Source organism: Cynoglossus semilaevis, chromosome 11, assembly GCF_000523025.1.
Source record: "Cynoglossus semilaevis isolate Cse_v1.0 chromosome 11, Cse_v1.0, whole genome shotgun sequence".
In the NCBI taxonomy this organism is placed as follows: Eukaryota; Metazoa; Chordata; class Actinopteri; order Pleuronectiformes; family Cynoglossidae; genus Cynoglossus; species Cynoglossus semilaevis.
The window spans coordinates 13,632,384-13,650,840 of record NC_024317.1 but is presented as its reverse complement, the minus strand read 5'-3'; the positions used below and the strand labels follow the sequence as shown (position 1 = coordinate 13,650,840).

Genomic DNA, 18,457 nt, shown 5'->3' with positions numbered 1-18,457 from the left:
CTGGACTCTTAACTTTACATTAAGTGTGTGTGTGTGTGTGTTTATAAATATAATACATATATGTATAAATTTATTACATATACAGTATATATATATATATTTGTAATGTGAAAAACCTGCCAAATAACAGTGTGGACTTCTACCTCTGAGGCGAACCCTGATAAAAATAAAATAAAAAAAAGGACAAGCTGAATGTGATTCTTCTTCATAGATAATACATACATCAATTTGACTACTGCGCAGAAGAATCCACGTTATCTATAAACCTTCAATTTTAAATTTATTACCACGATGGATTTTGTGCTGAGGCAACAATAAAAGATTAATGTTGTTCTTATTTATCACAGCTGTTGCAGCCATGGGTAAAGTAGGAAGTAAAGTCCTGAGGGAAGCTACGGTGGACGGTGTTCAAGTCCAGGTATCAGTAATCACGCACACTCACACACTCCAGGCTTGAACACACTTAGAAACACAATGTAATTGTGTTGACCAGTACACAAAGGAATAAGAACAAAATCTATGCTTTGGCAGTTTGCTCACACGCTTTGTCTTCCCCTCCCCTTTCTCCCTCCCTCCCTCTATCTAAGTGTGTTCACGTGTATGTGCATCCTGATTACGGAGAACTGTAGCAGCTAGCTGACTTTTGCCCTAGACACCTCTTTCTTACACAAGTGATCATCATAGGCGACCATAAATATATAGAATAAAACATTTTTCACCCTAACATTTAAAGACTAAATTGAATTGAAATTTCAAATTATATAATAAACTCCAAATCAGATGGTTGGTTTCGTATGTATTTGGGTGTTATTGATTAATGTAACTGAGGGCATCTAGATTTTCAAAGTGCGGGGCGCAGCACAGCAAGGATTTTCAAATATTATCTCTTCTTTTCAATATCTCTTCAATTGTCTGACTAATAATTTGTAATTCTGTTTCTTTTTTTTAACATCAGTAGCAGTTGTAGAAATGAAAGCATTAAAAATAAAATTAAACAATCAAAAGGGGGCGCTGTAGAACAGAGTTTTGTGACCTTCTGCAATAGAAATGTAGCAATTCTTTTGAACAGTAGTTGAACTCAGGGGGGAAAACAGATTTTTTTTTCTAATACTCCATCATCTGATGTTAAACGTACTCAGCCTCAGTCAGACGGTGCCGTTTTGAGAGAGTGATTATGGAGTGAAAAGTTACATCATTATCTTGTTGTCTTATCCCTGTCCATCATCAGAGCCCCGTCTGCTTCTAATTTTCTATTGTTCGTCTCGTCCTTGTACTTCTCACTTCATCGTCTCCCAAGAAGTCACTGCCTATCAGCCTCAGGTCTACGTGTGACAGCTCTGGGCTCTGTCAGGCTAGAGATGGAGAGTGAACTGATTCCCTGGGATTAGGGATTAAGATTTCTCTGGCCTCGTTGGTGCAGTTAATCTGTGGGATTATGATGTGAACAGCCAGTGGCTGCAGCAGAGGAAATTGAATTGTGAGCAAAGGGAGTGACAGTGACCCAGGATTATGCATACTGAGAAATTAGAGGTGGGGGAATCCACGGCTGTGGAATAATTCACCCATTCCTTACTCCTTATATAGGGAATTATATACAGTTCACTTTATAGTGGACTTGACGTCTAAGTGAAAAATAGTTTCAGACGTCAATTTGTCAGGCAGTTAATTATGTACTCCTCTCTCCGCAATGTTGTTATGACTGCGATGCATGATGGGATATATTGCATGGCTAGTGTATCCTAGATTTTGCAGTGCATTGTGGGATACATTGAGTGTCCTATATAGCGAACAACTTCATTCACTTTACCACCACAAAATGGCATGTCCTCCCTGTAGTGCACTATATAGGCTGTAGAGGGCAATAGAGGGGAGCCTCTACTGTCTCTGTAGCACATTGTCATCTTTCAGGGAATATGAATCACTGATGAAGGACGAGTTCGTTTTGAATAAAGTTTTGGATTTAGGCTGTAGACAGATTGATAAGAGGATTTCTTTGTAACTTGTGCTCCATCCCTGGGCCTGTGAAGTGGCTGGTATGTAGTGCTGAGTTCAGTACTGTAGTGGGGAACCTGACAGAGAATTCACTTTTAAGTAAAAAAAAAAAACTCTGTAGTTACTTCTTTGTGCGTCTTTGTCTCTTTCCTTGAAGCCACCTCCTGCTGCAGCCTCTGCGGCCCCCGCAGTAAAGTTTAACAGGCCCACAAAGACCAAGAGGATGAAGGTGAAATGGACTCTGCTGGGGTTGGTGTTCTTCCTGCTTCTGTCCATGGCCATGACAGGAGGCTTCATCTGGCAGTTTCTGCTGCCGAAGCTGGAGCAAGGTAGGAACCAAAACCCCACGTCTGATCAATGATGAGTGATAAATCATAAACGTGCTATAAACAATTGACAGATGTGTTTTAATGCACACTGTAGTGTGTTATAAATACTGTCCAAATTAATAGTTTTATATAAACTGTCATGTTCAACAGAGGCAGTCAAGGGTGAAGTATCACAGTCTTTAAGACAGACAGCAGTTGAGCTAATTATACATAAGTCTTCAGGGACAACCGTGGTTAAAACACAAAAACAAGGCAGAAGTACCAAATCACAAGTCAACAGCACTCAGGGAAACAAACTAAAGAAAAGGACAGTTGTAACTAAACAGGGCACGAACTGGCAACTAAAGCAGGGATACGTACAGACGAGGGGGAGGAGTTAACAAGACAAGGTGGAGATGGTTAGGTGATCACTGTGGAGGGAAGCACAGTAGGCAGGCAGAGGGCATGTGAAAGAAAGAAACACAAGATAAGATGCAGGAAAACTACAGATAATTAGCTAGGAAAAAAAACAACTGGCACAATTTAACAAGGAATTAATTAATCTGAGATTAATCTGAGACAACTGTTAAAGGAAAAAACAAGTTCGGCTCAGAACAAAGAAGACAATATCCACTACATCAGATCCTTATCACTGGTCCAACTGGTCCAAAGACTTAATTAATAATTTACTTTATTAAAGATAATCAGTTTATTTTCATTTTTGTTTAAAGATAATCCAGCAATTTCTCTAAAATTATACCTCATTTCAAAATGCAATACCACCAGAATTATCTTAAAAATACCTTTTATTTTGAAAATCTATTGATCCTCTGTAATATTGGAGCTTATTGATACAAAATAGGGTTATGGGCCACTACATAATAAGCGTGTTCCTGTGATATTTGAAAATGTAAATGTTCATTATTCTAAGTATGTTCTAGGTTTTCAATGTCCTATAAAACATGTCCTGCAAAGCCAGGAGACACTGGGACACTGGGGAGGACAAGGCCTCCTGCATACATGTATTCACACTATCCGATATACTGTGACAAATCTGTTATATGATTGGGGGGGGTCTTTTTCAAGTATATGCTACTCATTGAGATTGAAAATGCAAATACAGCCTGAGACGTATTGAGATTTCACAGTTAACCCACAGTTCACAGTGGGAGCAGAACAAGTCTATTTGGATTTTATCCCATACATGCCATCTGCTCGAATCTTAGAAGATCAACATAGTCCTCCAGCAAGCAAAGAGGAAATAATGAAGCCCCAAGTCAGCCAATTATATCTGCTTATAACACGTTGGCTTTTGTTGCTGAAAATACATTATTCCGTGGTTGAAGTGGTGGTTATAAAACCGACACACGCCGTATTACCTTCTACCTTACATTTCCTTTTTGTGTGGTTTAGATGAAGGGATGGGTCGAAATGCTGGATTTGAGATGACGTGTCCTCGTTTCCCGGAGCCCGTGCCACTGGAACATCCTATCCCCAGCCTGAAAGAGGCTTTGGAGAAGGTGAGAGGAGTCCTCCATCCAGCTATCAGTTCAACCATACGCTCCAAATTCTGTGGAAAATTTGCACTCTGAATATAGTAACTCTTCACACCAAGTGCTTCTGCCATTGACAGAAGGCGATTAAGAAGATAGCTAGATGAAAAAGTGTCTGGTTATCTGTGTGAGTAAAGAGGATGTGATGTACTGTGGCAAGAAGAAGCAGTGTTCTCAGGAGGATGGCTCAACAGACATGATGACATCACTACTGAGTCTTAGAGGGAGCCTGTGGATGTTTAGTTCCCTACGCTATGTGGGCAGAAATGACAGATGAGGTCCAAAATTAAACTGACCCGATCGTACGTTTCCCTAAAATAATATTAAGTTTTCTTTCTCCTGGAAACTTCGTCATCCCTGCAGTCAAGTAATACATTTTAGAGCAGGATGCTGCATCATCTGTGGCCTCTGGAACATAATTTTTCTTTTATTTTGGGGGGATTTACTCTTCAGAGAGGTTGATACACCTGTAATTAATATGTATTAAAGTTCTCTAAAGGAATTATTCTCCAAGAAGTCAAAGCCGTTTCGTCTGCTCAACATTCTTTGCGTCCAGTAACAAGCCCAAAAATTTAAAATAGTTTTTTTTTTAATAACAGTTAGCGTGGCAGAATGAGGTTAGAAATGAAACATTACATCACTGACTTACTAGTGCCTTCTATTGGACATATGGGAGGCTTTATAATAGTTTAGGTTTGTACTAATTTAGCCAGTTGTTTTGGTAAGTTGTTTTTCTTTTAAACTTTAACACTGTAGTATATTTAGAGACGAATTACATTGAGTGTTGCCTGCCAGTGTGTGAGGTCTGTCTGTCTCCCTGCCCTTCTGCTGTAATCAGTGATATCACACTCACCTGTGTCCTGTGATCACCTGTGTCATTTGTCTCACTGGTGTCACCTGGTGCCCTGGGTATATCTCTCTTCCTCACTCTGTCCTGGTGGGGTCGTGGTTCCGCTGAGTTTAGGCTGACGGTTTAAATTAACTTTTTGAAACTGACCAGTGTCTTTTCAGTGCTGCATTTGGGTCCTGCCTGCATCTCAACATTACAAAATAGAACACGGTGTTGTGTGATTCCTCATGGGTAGTAGAGTGTCTTTAAGTCTGCGGTTTGGAAGGATTTTTAACATCAGGGTAAAGACAATAGCCAGACTTAGTGTATGTTTTGCTCAGTTTTCATACCAGCAATTTAATAAAATATCATTGAATATGTTAATGGATAGATGAGGTGTTCAAAGTTCAAAATAATGAGTCACACACAGCAGTCTCTATAACCGCCAACCAAATCACATTGCACCCTACCAACCCCCCTAAACCTTCCTGTGTCTTCACTGTGTTTTGGGTTGAGCTCCCATACACACACACGCACACACACAGATCACCCTATTTCCAACAGGGCTGTGCCACTTGTATAACACCGCCATTCGTATTTATTGAAACTCAACCAAAAGAAATATTGTCGGTATAATAAAACTCAACCAAAAGAAATATTGTCGGTGATACTTGGTATCTGTGCCAAAAACAATATGGGGCCATGCAGAGACTTCGTGATCATATCGTGGTCATAAGGAGTCCTCCCATGTGGTTTCCGTGTCTTCATGTTGACCTTTAATAAACTAGATGCCCTTTTTCCTGTGATGTTTTAAAGGTTCTTTTCAGCCCAAAGTCTCTGAGGGTACTTGGGGCCAAGCAAAAGAATTGTCCTGTTAGTTCTTGAGCATACTGACCATCACCGTTAATATCATCATCATTTGGCCAAAATGAGAAGCTGACGTTAAACAGACATGACAGACTGGAGACAACTTCTGACCAAATTGTGCTGACAGCTGGACGTCCTCGGCCCACATTGAGAAGTTAATCTCCTGTTGATTATTGTCCTTTTCGGGTAGAACATTTTCAGCTGCCAGGAACAATAAATCTACCAAGATTTGACATGGCCCTGCTGGACACAAATGCTTTCTTGAACCATTAATTCGAGTCAGGGAAAGAAATAGACAGACAATATTTGTCCACAGGTGAAAAAAAATGCGTCAGAAACAGAATGAAATTGCATTTTAAGTTTTTCATTAAAATAGATATTTTTGTTTTGTTTTGGTAATGCCACTGACTGTCTCTGTTATTTGAAGAGCAGGTTTCCGTTGAGAAAATGGGTTTGAAACTGAAAGAGCACAGAAAAGAGATAGAGAAGGAGATGATGTTCGACCTGATGGGCTAATTATGATGAGAACAATAATTCTAAACTGGTTCCAATACTTTGTCTATCCATCTGTCCACCCATCAGCTACAGTCCATTCCTTTTCAGGGATGCTGGAGTCAATCCCAGCAATCCATGGGCAAGGGTGGGGTACACCCTGGATAGTTAACCGCACATAATTAAATAAAAATGGAAGCTCTTTTCTAGGCATCAGGACCTGATCCTGAAGCCCTGCTCGGTTTTCTTGCAGGTGGATCTTTTGCTCCGACGAAGCATCAACACGGTCAGTCTACCTGCTCTGTCAGCCATCGTGATCCTAAATGACACTGTTTTATGGACTGGAAATTTTGGGAAAAAGAATTCCAGTGACCCTCGTTCAGCAGCCCCCAATGAGTACACCATCTACAGGTGAGTACTGGTACTACACCTTCATTTTAGAAGAGTGACACGACCTGCCAGAGTTTGCATATTTCCCAGGAAGGAAATTATTAGTACGATAGAGGGCATTGACCAATCAGAGTGCAGTCATTGGATTACTACTGTATTTACTAGGCATTCATGTCTCACAAGAAAAAAAAAGTACATAAAGTGGTTTCACAGTGGGGATCTTCAATCTCAGCATCTTCATCTCTGCCAGGCTGGGCTCAACTTCCTGTCTTTAACACACTGCCACACACACACCGTCCCTCTCAGTACATTTGATTGAAACCTCCTTGGAGGAGAATGAGAATATTCAAATCACACTTGTCCCTCTCTCTCTCTCTATCTATCTCTCTCTTTCTCTCTCTCTCTCTCTCTCTCTCTCTCTCTCTCTCTCTCTGCCACTCAGAATCGCCAGCTTGTCCAAAATCTTCCCGACGCTGATGCTGTACAAACTTTGGGAGGAAGGAAAGGTCAGCTCCCTGGATGATCCTCTGGAGAAATACGTGGAGAACTTTACCATCAAAAACCCCATGAGGAAGACGCGAAACTCTGAGCTGAAATATGTGACTGATGGTCTGATATTTGTCGACAGTGGAGAAGTTCAAGTTCGCTCGTCATCAGTGACTCTGCGCCGAATGGCCAGCCAGCTCTCAGGTGCTTAGAAAAGAAAAAGAAAATTACAACATTCACTGTTTGATTAATCTAAACTAAATTTAGAAATAGTTAAGCCATTAGTATTACTCAGGACGCATAAAAATCTAGATAGTACGTGGTTAGAAAAAATATTTTTAACATTTTTTTTTCAAATATGTTTTAAATTGTTGTAGATTTTGTGTTTGTTTTTGTTTTTTTCCAGGACTCCCGAGGAGACTCCGGGCTACAAATCTGCTGTGGAAAGGAAAAACCCAGTCGGCCGTCAGTCTACTACAGGATGATGTACTTGTTGCAGATCCAGGCACCAAGTAAGATGTGTTGTTCTGTTCATTGTATGAATAAACACCTGAACATAATCCGATAGAATAGATCTAAACTAGTAGTAGGAATTGTATGTCAGCTGTGGAGCTGCTTTCTAATTCACTCTTAGCCTTTAACATTCACTCAACCCACATCAGAGGCTGGTGGTGGAAAAGGTTCACTTAATCAGGTCCTATTGAATATCAGTCACAAATATCAATCAGTGTTAACAATAAATATGTATTTATTAAACAAAATACAATAAAGCGCCTGATTAATGTCACTAGAGCCGTGATGTCTTCTTCTATTTTATTTTCCAGTAGAGGGCGCTCCCCTAGCTCATATTTGCAGCCATTTTAAAATAAAAATGCGCAAAAAAATTGTTTCGCACATACATTACCTATAATTTTACTTATTTATTTATTTTATCTTTTAGATGTCACTACAGCAACCTCGCCTTCTCCCTGCTTGCACATGTGATGGCCGAGATGATTGTTGGTACAAATTACCAGCGATGGATCATGGACAACATTCTGGACCGACTAGGAATGGAAGACACCGGCTTTGACATCAACCCTGGAGTGCAGAGTCAAATGGCTGTTGGAGTTTACCCAAGTGGGAAGCCAGCTCCTCTCTATGACCTGGGCTGGTACCGGCCATCAGGTCAGATGTTCTCCACAGCGGCAGACCTGGCCAAACTAGCCATGGTGCTGATGGGTGCTTATCATCGCAAGCTGCTGGAGCCAGACGCAGTGAAGATCATGCTGACCCCACTCTACAGGTGCAGCAAAGACTACTTCGCCAACCACACTGGGACACCGTGGGAGGTGAATGAGCTGATGGGTTACGAGGTGCTGCGTAAAGATGGAGATTTGGATGGCTACTCTGCCACCTTCTCTCTGGTTCCAAGACTTAAGCTTGGTTTTGTTGTGCTCATGGCTGGCAGTAGACCTCAACACCAGGATATTGTCACCAAGGCCTACAAGTACGTCATCCCTGCCATAGAAAGAGCCTTTAGGGAGGCCAAGAAAATCCTCGCTGCTCCGCCTGAACCACACCCCTACGTTGGCTTCTTCACCTATGGTAACATTACCTTTTACGAGATAAAAGTTGGGAAAGACGGAGTCTTGACCATGCAGCAGTTCGGACCTCAAATTCAACAGCTGATTCCAGAGAAGTACAGGACAATCAAGCTTAACTACCTCATGGACCGGGTCTTCAGAGTGGTCTTTGAGATAGAGTACCCGTGTGTGTTGCAAATTGGCACAGCCTCAGTATCCCTGGAAGCCCAAGACGGTCAGTTGTTCAACTTTTACATGTTTAATAAACAAGGACTGTCCCCCGGTTTTGACGCTCCGGGTCTAAATACATATAATGTGATGAGAATATCACGCAAGCCAGCTTTCCAAAGCTGAGCTGTTACAATTTCATGCTCAAAAAAATCACGTATCCTGTTATTATTGGGCGTGAGAGAGACTGGAAATATAAAAGAATGAAAACTGATTCTCAGGTGCAGTTGTTGTAGACTGGATAAGAGCACATGAGGAGGATGTGATAATCAACCAGCTGCCTGTCACCACGCACATACAATGCTGTGATTTTCTACTCTGAATGATGTATGTCTGTTCTCTCTTGTCTTGCTCCTTCATTATGTCTTCTAATTAAAGAACAATGTGAGGGAGACCTAAGTCCTACAGGTGTAAGAACACACTTGTTACTATAGGGTGTATACACATACATACATGTATATTGACAACGTATGTACCACAGTTGTGGCACCTCATATACATATTTATATTCCATTGTTAAAGAGCAAGATGAGATTTATTTTCCATCTCACTCTAGCAACAAAAACAAGTTTGTTTGTTTTTTCCGGAAAAATAATATGCCTTTTATTTTAATAGGCATGTTGTCATGGATACAGTGATGCTTGTCTAATATCAGCAGCCATGCATTTACATATAAATATAATGAGAAATATTTTGCCCGCACAAGGACAACCATTAGAGCTACCCTCTAATGGTGGCTTTTCGCTGCCCATGTGACGCTCATCTTCCCATTGACTGAAAAAAGACTCCAATCCGTCCTGACCTTGAAGATCACAGTAAAAGACACTCTGCTTTGACTAGAGTACAGCAACAGATTTGAGTTGAAAAAAAAAATTGGAAATCTTCCAAAAAGGAAAAGCTCACGTTTCCCATTTCTAATGAACTGACTGTCAGAGGAAGAGCTGACAATTGAACAGAGACAGAAAACGATGAGCAGCCCTGAGGGATCAGGTGCTACCAGGGAAATTGAAGCAATGTGAATTCCATTGTTGCCAAAAATAAATGTGTTACATCTACAAATGTCTTCTCTGATATCAGTGAAATGTTGATGCTAATGCTGTGGCCTGTGAGCCAGCCATGTAACAAATATTGATGTTGAATAAAAGACAGAAGGGTGAGAAAGAAAACCATTCTAGCCATGTTATATGTGGAGACAGAGTTGATGTCAAATCCTGAAACATTCAACTCTGTGAGCAGCCACTAAAGAGTGAAAGAAACAAAACACCAACAGCTATTACAGACGTCAAGGTTTTATTGTAAGCATTAAACTGAAGCCATAATCACTTTTCAATTTTGCCGTGACAGTGAACGAGAACAAAGCCCCTCGGAAATCATAGCTACATATAGCAACAGGTTATTTTTCAGTAAAAAGAAGAAAAGAAGTTGACCGACTTTGTTTAAAGGTTCCACTGAAACACTGACATTGGTTTTGTTTGTTTGTTTGTTTGGTTTTTTTTTTATTCACTGCTCAGCAACAAAGCAATTTTTCCATACCAGATAAGTTCAAAACAACACATCATCAGTCTGGTCAGACAAGTGAACTACACGTAAGTTAAACAGCAGTTTAGAAAACTAACACAGAATGTGAAATGTACAAGGGAACAACATGGGCAGATAAATCAATATGACATTTTTACCCTAACTGGGGTCCCTTTTAAGGCCCTCAGAGAAAAAGCCATACATTTGTGCAGAAACAGCTTTCCATTCTCTGGACTTGAACACATCTGAAATGTCCTGATAGACGATAGAAACCTGTGAACAGATTAGTCCACATTAAGGAATCAAAAAATTGCAGCCATTTACAACCACTTGTAGGCAAAGCGAAGGCAAATATGTGATATGATACTTTTTGGGTAATCTATGTTGTATTATGCTAAAAATAACAACAAATTTGACACTCATAGAGAGAGTGTTTGTGTGTGTATGTGTCTCTATGTGTGTGTTTGACTGGCCTGCCTGCAGTCCAGATCTCTCTACTGTTAAAAATGAGAACAACAATCACAGGGTTTAGCAGCTCAAGACTTTACAGCAAGAAGGGGACAAAAAAATGCCCTTGCAAAAATCAAAATGAAAAAAAAAAACACCCAAAGAATTGTGGTTTCAAGTGAGAGATAGGACCTTTTATTTTCATGCAGAGCTCTACATTTAAGTAAAAAAATATTATTTATCTTACGGTGACAACTGTAAAACATTACAGAATATGATAATCAAGGTGTTGTTTTGGAAAGCTAAATAAAAAATACAACATTCAAATGCATGTAAACACGTTAAAATTAGTTTTTCTCTTTTTCATTGTCCTCTCATAGAAACAGTATTCAATTCACAGACTCTGTATTTGGTCCTTTCTTTTATGTATGACTTGTTGACTTGAACTGCAGTATAATTTACCTCTAGTAAGTCACTTGACTGGAGTAATCTCCTCACTGAACTCACTCTTAGCAGGGAAGGTAATTTTCTTTGTAATTATCAACCTGCAGTGAAGTGGCTCAGGATCAGTGTGTCTTTTATTTTTTATTTTTCATTTCATTTAGGAGACAGACGTCATACAGGCTCCATCCGCACAGGCACATGTCAAGATGGCAGTGTCCATACTCAGTGTGACGTTGGACGACAACAGAGGGATAAGAGCCTTAGACTCCTTGCTGTTGGCCTGCAGGGATCTGGAGGTGGAGCTTGAGCGATCCAGTAAGAATTTAGGGAACTGTGGCGAGTCCCTGACCGAGCTGTTGTCCACCTTGTTGGAGCACACGAGTTCTCTGAAACACTCCCTAAACCTGGTTGAGAGCAGGCTGTAGATGATGGGATTGACTGCCGAGCTGAGGTAGAAGAGGATCCCAGACAGAATGTGGACGTACTGATAGATGTTGTGCATCAGGTCGGTCCATTGGCTGATGGAGCTCCACAGCAGACGTTCGATGTGAAAGGGAGCCCAGCAGACTCCAAACACAGTCACCACGATGGCTGCAGGAGAAGGTCAGACAGAGGGAAGACAGTTAGACGCGCCCACAAATTTCTCTTTCACTGCCTTTTGTCTGTCATAGATGAGGTCATTGGAAGTTTCTACACAAAACGCAAACAATAAAATAATAATCCATACATTGATTTTGTACAACTTAATGGTACTGGAGGTCCTTGGTGTACGACGTCCTTGACCTACGGCATTTCATGGTTATATCGTTATCACCCCTACCCTTAGTAAGAAAGTCTTGTTCCGATGTGCAGTGTTAAAACAAATTTCGCACTGGAATTAGTTGGCGAGTGGAGCGGACGAAAATGCATCTTCACTCGACACTATGCAATAAGTCAGATTGTGCTGATGTTTTTTTAATGCCCTAGATCACATGTGTCAAACTCAAGGCTCGTGGGCCAAATGTGGCCCACCAAGTCATTTTGTGGGACCCAAGGGACCTTAAAAAGTGTTTGATTACCTTATAATAAAGTCCATGGTGATGTGTTTGATAAATTATTTTTTTATTATACAGAGCAATGTACAATATTTTTAATTTGAATATATAATAATCAAATGCAGAAACATGTATTAATATGTTATGGAGTAGTTACATCTATATAGTCTTATAGCTAGAACCGGACCTTCAAAGGTATTGCTGATGCGGCCCCCGAGTGAAAATTAGTCAAACACCCTACTGTGTTAGCACAGGTGATTACATACGTACTTATGTACAGTATGTGAATTCCAACTTGTGGAGAAAATTAAGTTTCGCCAACTGATTGGCTTAATTAATTATTTACTCTTCATTAATTGGCAAACAAGAGTATCTGTATTGTAAAGATCCATAAAATGAAAATTCAACAGTCTTGTCCTTATTAATGGTTTATTAAATGTAGGCTAAGGTATAGTCAATTCTAAACGCTTGTCCTCATAAATTACACTGTTCCCAACGCCCGTTTGTTTGTCTTCATTGTCTTTAGTGGTTGGTTAGTCACTAAACATTTTCAGCAGAACCCTCTGTCTTGTTTAACAGTTGATGACTCACTAGCATGAATAAAGAAAATGGACAGTCACTGTGCCTTTACTGGACTCATACAGGTTCCACACTTTACAAATGCCAAAACCCACAGTTTTAGCCTAAATGATTGTTATTCACGGGAGGGACAGAAGTCATGTGTAAGTCACGTGTAAAGTACACATTTGTTGACATTTATAAAAAAAACAACTCTGCTGTTTGACTGCACCATTTTTGGAGCTGGTCTTTTTTTGACAATTTTTTTTCTCCATTTAAAGAAATTTGTCAAATTTGCACAAAGAGGAAGAAAATTATGATGAATGTCCAGAGTTATTATTCCAATAATAACAGGCCACTCGAGCTAAATGTTACTGTGTAAGACTTAAGGAAAACAATTTTCACTTGTTTATAACAGGATGTAAAAATAATATTCCTGATGATTTTTCAAGTGCACGCTGACATATGCTGCTCGACAATGCAGCACATGTGCCTGTCGGTGGACACTGCCAAGAAATCTCACAGCATATATTGATACATACTCTAATATATTTTTGGGCCCCTATCAGTCAGGGACCCATGGAATCCACCTAACCTCCTTTGCAGCGCCTTTGTACCTGCTGTGTGCATCAAAGACCTCCATCAATAAGGTTGTTTAGTTTAGTTTTTTATGGAAAAAACTCACTGCTTCTCCACTCAAAGTGAACTAGGTTTGCACAGACAAAAGCTCCAGCAGAAATCGATTGCACCGGCCTTGGGAGACTGAGTTTGTTTGATGGCTAACCTTCTCGGCCGAACTTGACTTTTTAAAGATGGATTCAAGCTGACTGGACTTTGTGATTTTGTCACAGTACATTTGATGTGTGCTGGAAACACCAGTGTTTTGATATGAGTTTAACAAGAAAAATAGACTGGGTCACGGCCCCAGCAGCTACAAGATAATGGTAAAATAAGATTTTTGCTTGCAACGTGATCTATATGCGGTATAGACAACCTTAGGTGGTCATGTGCCATTTTGTTGGTCTTTGTGAGCATGTCGTGGCATAAAGAGCCCAGATTAGAGATACAGTCATTGAAATTACAGCCTGCCACCTGAGATGTCAATGCTGTACATGCTATCTGCCGACAAAAAAAGAAAAATAAAAGTCCGACTCACAAAGCATCTTGATGACCTGTCTCCTGCGTCTGGTCTCCACGCTGATCCTCCTTCGGGGGTTGACGCTGTACTTTTTCCTCAGGTTCTCACTGGGCCGCCGCGACTCTCTGCCCAAATGCAGGCCCATCACCAGGTACAGGACGCTAATCACCATCATGGGTACGAAGTAGAAGCACACAGTGGTGATCTGCATGACCATGTTATAGATCCACAGGGGCTTCAGCACAGTGCATATGGCAGACTCCTCCATCCTCTCTGGCAGGTAGAAGATGCCGTGCAGGGAGGTGTTGGGAACAGCACAGATCATTGACACCAACCACAGGATGGTGATGACCCGCTTGGCATGTTGATTGGTGGACAGATATCGTGTTTTGAGTGGATGCACCACGGCTATGTACCTCTCCACGCTCAAAGCTGTCACATTTAGAACTGAGGCGAAGCAGACTGTCTCAAAGAGGAAGGTCTTGAAATAACAGCCACATTCGCCAAAGGGAAAAGGATAGTTCTGCCACAGGTCGTAAATCTCCAGGGGCATTCCAAATAAAAGCACCAGGAGGTCGGACATTGCCAGGCTAACCAGATACAGGTTGGTGGGGTTCCGCATTTTCTTGTGTTTGGCTATCACTGCACAAGTGAGCAGGTTTCCAGACAATCCAATGAGGAAGATGAGAACGTAAACAGTGGTCACCTGGAGGGAGAACGGGGATTGTTTGGGGCCAAGGATTTCGAGCAGGTTGACCTGGTCGTTGGTGTAATTCCCAGAGTTGTTAGTGGCCATGCTGGTATTGAGCCCCATTTTGGATCCGTTTAAATACGAGCCGTGCAGGGAGAGCTCCATTTCAGAGAAAGGAGCTGGAGACATAGCAGAGGTCGTCAACAGGTCCTGCAGTGTTTTCTTTGTTGATTCAAGGTTGGTCAAAAAAGACAAATTATGATTAACATTTAGTTTATTTAATTTTCTTGCACCAAACCTGGCCATTACTGCTCAAACACCCCCTGCAGGGGAGAAATACAACCTGCATGTACTATGTATACATTTAGAACAATAATAATAATAATAATAATAATAATAATAATAATAATAATAATAATAATAATAATAATAATAATAATAATAATAATAATAATAATAATAATAATAATAATAATAATAATAATAATAATAATAATAATAATAATAATAATAATAATAATGTGCCATATTACTGGAGTAAATAATAAAATAATCTAATTTAATCATATATATTTTAATCTATGTCTTTTTTAATCTTACTAGTCATGAGCATTATTTAATAAAGATAATGTATTGGGACACAATTTTACTTGAAAAACATCTGCTGGCTGAACATGAAACAAATGTTTTCTTTTTTCAATAAAAAAAGATAATTGAATAATATCAAAAGAGTAAATCAGCAAATTATGAAATAATTATTAATTAAATAATTATTAATATTTTATTCACAATTAAAACATGTCTCCAGGTACTGTATGTCAATCATTTCAATGTATTCTTTTTTTATTTTGGAAATTTCATTTGAATTTTACTCAATTATTTCTGAAATGATTGCTGCAGCTGTAATCTTTGATACACATTGAAACAATTCCCTCCCCACTGAAAAACCCTGATGACATTTCTGTGTTGATCATAATCAGAGAACCAGTGTGTGTGATGGTCAGTTCGTCCTGTGGGATGAGAGATAAGGATTTTACTGCTTCTGCTAATATGGCTCAGTCATTCTCATCAACTTTGTTTTTTTGTTTGTTTTTTTCATTTTAACCCGGAGTTAAATTGTCCTAACACACACAGTGATTATTCTGGTTAATTGGGTTAATTATAACAGACGCACAATTGAGACAATATGTCAACGACCTCCGCAGTTGTTCGGGAGTATTGCTTTAAATTTGGTTATTATCATCATCCTCATCATTATAATGAATATTATTATTTTGTATTACAGCTCAAAGTGCATGATATATGTTACAAAACCACAACTTGATCAAAACAAATCTATATTTAGAGTAAATGCTTACCCTGACGCCTTATCGCTCTCCTTAGAGCCCCCCCTGCACGTTCATGTTTGAAAAAATATCGAAAATTTCTTTCAATATGAATGAAAAAGTTAACAGGGAAAAGAAATCACGACAGGCAACAGCAGAGGGAGAGAGAAAAAGATCCGAATGATGCTGCCGCATCTTCCTCACGCTGATTTTACCCTCTCAGAGAGAGGAGAGAGAGGGGGAGAGAGAGAGAGAGAGAGAGAGAAAGAGGAGAGGGGAGAGAGAGGGTACGGGAGGGCGCGTGAATGGGCTTTCATTAAAACAAAAAAACTCCACATGATTTGTGTCCATCATGTGGCGTTTGTTGTTGCTGCATCGTAATGCAATGACATTTTACAACTGATTATTAAATACCTGTAAGATCTGTGGGCAGACGGGTGAAACCTGAGTCAGAATAGAGGAAATAGAGGCAGTGAATGGTTGCTATGGATCAGTGGATAGGAGTTTGCCTCGCTACAACGGTTGTGGGTTCCAAAACAGCTGAGTACCAACGTGTCCTTAGGCAACACTGAACTCCACTTGCTCATCACAGTCTAATCAGTGCAGGTCTGTGTAAAATCAGTGCACCAGCTGTTGGGTTGTGTTGTATCTAACTCTTGGTGGATTGAAAGTAATCTATTTCAGTTCAGAACTGGAGGAGCCTCTACATCAATCTGTCGTCCATGAAGGTTCCCCAGTAGTCCCGGCTTTCCACATGAAATAATTTTGCTCCTGATCAAAGAAGAGCCTGAAAGTGTTTTTCCCAGCAGGTGATAAACTTGTTCAGATCCATTAAATCACTACTATAGAGAGAACAACGTGATGTCATTTGGCAACAGCTGACTCCCAAGTTTCTGGTTCTTTTTTCATTGTCAAGCTCAATGGTGCTGGAAACATAAAATTGACACCTGTTGAGTATAAGCCAGGCAAATTGAAAAAGTCTCCAACTGGGAAAACAACTTGCTATGTGAAAGAGCAGTGCTGCAGGTTCTGTGCTGACCTGCACAGCTATATAATCTAAACTCTAAAAATACAGTTTTTAAGGTTTAGAGCAGACAGGAAGTCAGAATCAAACTAAACCAATCCAAGTATTTAGGATGAGGATTAGGTTAATAGTTCACGTTAATTTGACAATTGTTGTGAATGAGAGTGCTAATGAACATGCAATGAAGTGCATACCTTTAGAGAAAATGTGTGTGCAATATTATATTAATAATAATTTTATGGAATGCTATTGAAACAGTGTTTTAAAGCTGCTGTCAGGTATATTGTTTAACGTTTATTTATTTTTTGTCATTAAGCTGCTCTCTTTATACAGGGTCCATCACAGTTTTTAACATCATTTAATTATCAAAGATTAAAGGCTTTAAAAACAAGGACAAAAATACCTGAAAATATTGCACATGGATAAAGCTGGACTAATTCATAGGCTAGGCTAAAAGTTGAGTTAATAAATGCTAAGCCCTTGTAGAGACTGGACCACGTTCATAACACTTCAACTGTATTTTTCAGTTACAAAAGCAATGTCCATAAAACAGACATCTTCAATATAGAAGATAAATAAATTATGACGTATCACGTAAATAAGCTGCCTTCACATGTGTTATGTAACAGTACATACTGTAACACCAGAGCAGTTTTCCTGCCCAGATACATATCTAGAAAAAACACTGACGTTGCCTCTTATCCTGTCAACAGGGGGCAGAATATGTTCAGTTTGTTGAACGGGCAAGGTCTCAAGCATCAACCCTGAGTCATCTAATCAGACAAAGGCATAGAAATTAAAGTTAAAATCATTTAAATGTTGCCTCCACTGATGCTTTATATGACTTCTTAATTCAGCCAACACAAAATCTGGTTGATTTAAATTGATGATGATGATGATGATGATGATGATGATGATGTGAATGGAGGATGGCTGCTTTGTTTCTCAGTTGTTTCAAGAATTTATATTTAATATACTGTATATTGTTTTATTTTTTTAAATGAACGATGAAACATTTTCAGTCAAATTGGACAGTTTGGTATCTGGTTACCATTTCACATGTGGCAACTGGAGTGCAATTGAGACATCTGAAAATACAAAATGTACTTTCCATTAAAAAAAGATTTCAATGAAAAAAGTTTCCTTTATTTGGCTTGAATGAGAAGCAGGTGAGTGAAGGCAGGAACAGAAAGTAGGTCACGACACTCAATCTGAATAGTCTACACACGTGCACACACACAGAGAGAAAGAGAGAGAGAGCAAGTGACAGAGGGGGCGAGAGAGAGAAAGAGAGCAAATGAAATGAAAAAATGTAGCATTGGCCATCTGTTTTACATTAAATGGAATTTTTAAAATAATAACAATAATATTATTATTTTATTATTTTTATTATTATTAATAATAATAATAATAATAATAATAATAATAATAATAATAATAATAATAATAATAATAATAATAATAATAATAATAATAATAATAATAATAATAATAATAATAATAATAATAATAATAATAATAATAATAATAATAATAATAATAATAATAATAATAATAATAATAATAAT

General features: G+C 39.2%; 2 protein-coding genes across 3 annotated transcripts; one reads left to right on the top strand and one right to left on the bottom strand.

Annotated features, from left to right (window-relative positions):
- Window positions 1-358: 358 nt before the first annotated feature.
- On the top strand, window positions 359-8,836 carry lactbl1b (lactamase, beta-like 1b). Of its 2 annotated transcripts, none has more exons than XM_017036536.1 (7): window positions 359-418; window positions 2,150-2,321; window positions 3,714-3,820; window positions 6,295-6,452; window positions 6,874-7,121; window positions 7,324-7,429; window positions 7,858-8,836. In XM_017036536.1, the coding sequence occupies exons 1-7, from the start codon at window positions 359-361 to the stop codon at window positions 8,834-8,836; spliced, it is 1,830 nt and encodes a 609-aa protein (XP_016892025.1). The 2 variants fall into 2 exon arrangements, with proteins under 2 accessions (XP_016892025.1, XP_008318970.1); XM_008320748.1 differs by having other exon boundaries at window positions 359-424.
- Window positions 8,837-10,795: 1,959 nt separating this feature from the next.
- Window positions 10,796-16,846, bottom strand: nmur3 (neuromedin U receptor 3). The gene is made up of 3 exons (XM_008320756.3): window positions 16,280-16,846; window positions 13,868-14,762; window positions 10,796-11,710 (listed from the first exon to the last, which is right to left on the bottom strand). Exons 2-3 carry the CDS (start codon window positions 14,727-14,729, stop codon window positions 11,277-11,279), a joined length of 1,296 nt encoding a protein of 431 aa, XP_008318978.2. The 5' UTR covers window positions 14,730-14,762; window positions 16,280-16,846; the 3' UTR covers window positions 10,796-11,276.
- Between the last annotated feature and the right edge of the window lie 1,611 nt (window positions 16,847-18,457).

Coding starts and splice junctions, on each gene's coding strand:
- lactbl1b (XM_008320748.1), top strand. CDS start 359: ATGGGTAAAGTAGGAAGTAAAGTCCTGAGGGAAGCTACGGTGGACGGT. Junction 3,821..6,294: donor TGAAAGAGGCTTTGGAGAAG/GTGAGAGGAGTC, acceptor GTTTTCTTGCAG/GTGGATCTTTTGCTCCGACG. Junction 7,122..7,323: donor AATGGCCAGCCAGCTCTCAG/GTGCTTAGAAAA, acceptor GTTTTTTTCCAG/GACTCCCGAGGAGACTCCGG.
- nmur3 (XM_008320756.3), bottom strand. CDS start 14,729: ATGTCTCCAGCTCCTTTCTCTGAAATGGAGCTCTCCCTGCACGGCTCG. Junction 11,711..13,867: donor ACAGGTCATCAAGATGCTTT/GTGAGTCGGACT, acceptor CTTCTCCTGCAG/CCATCGTGGTGACTGTGTTT.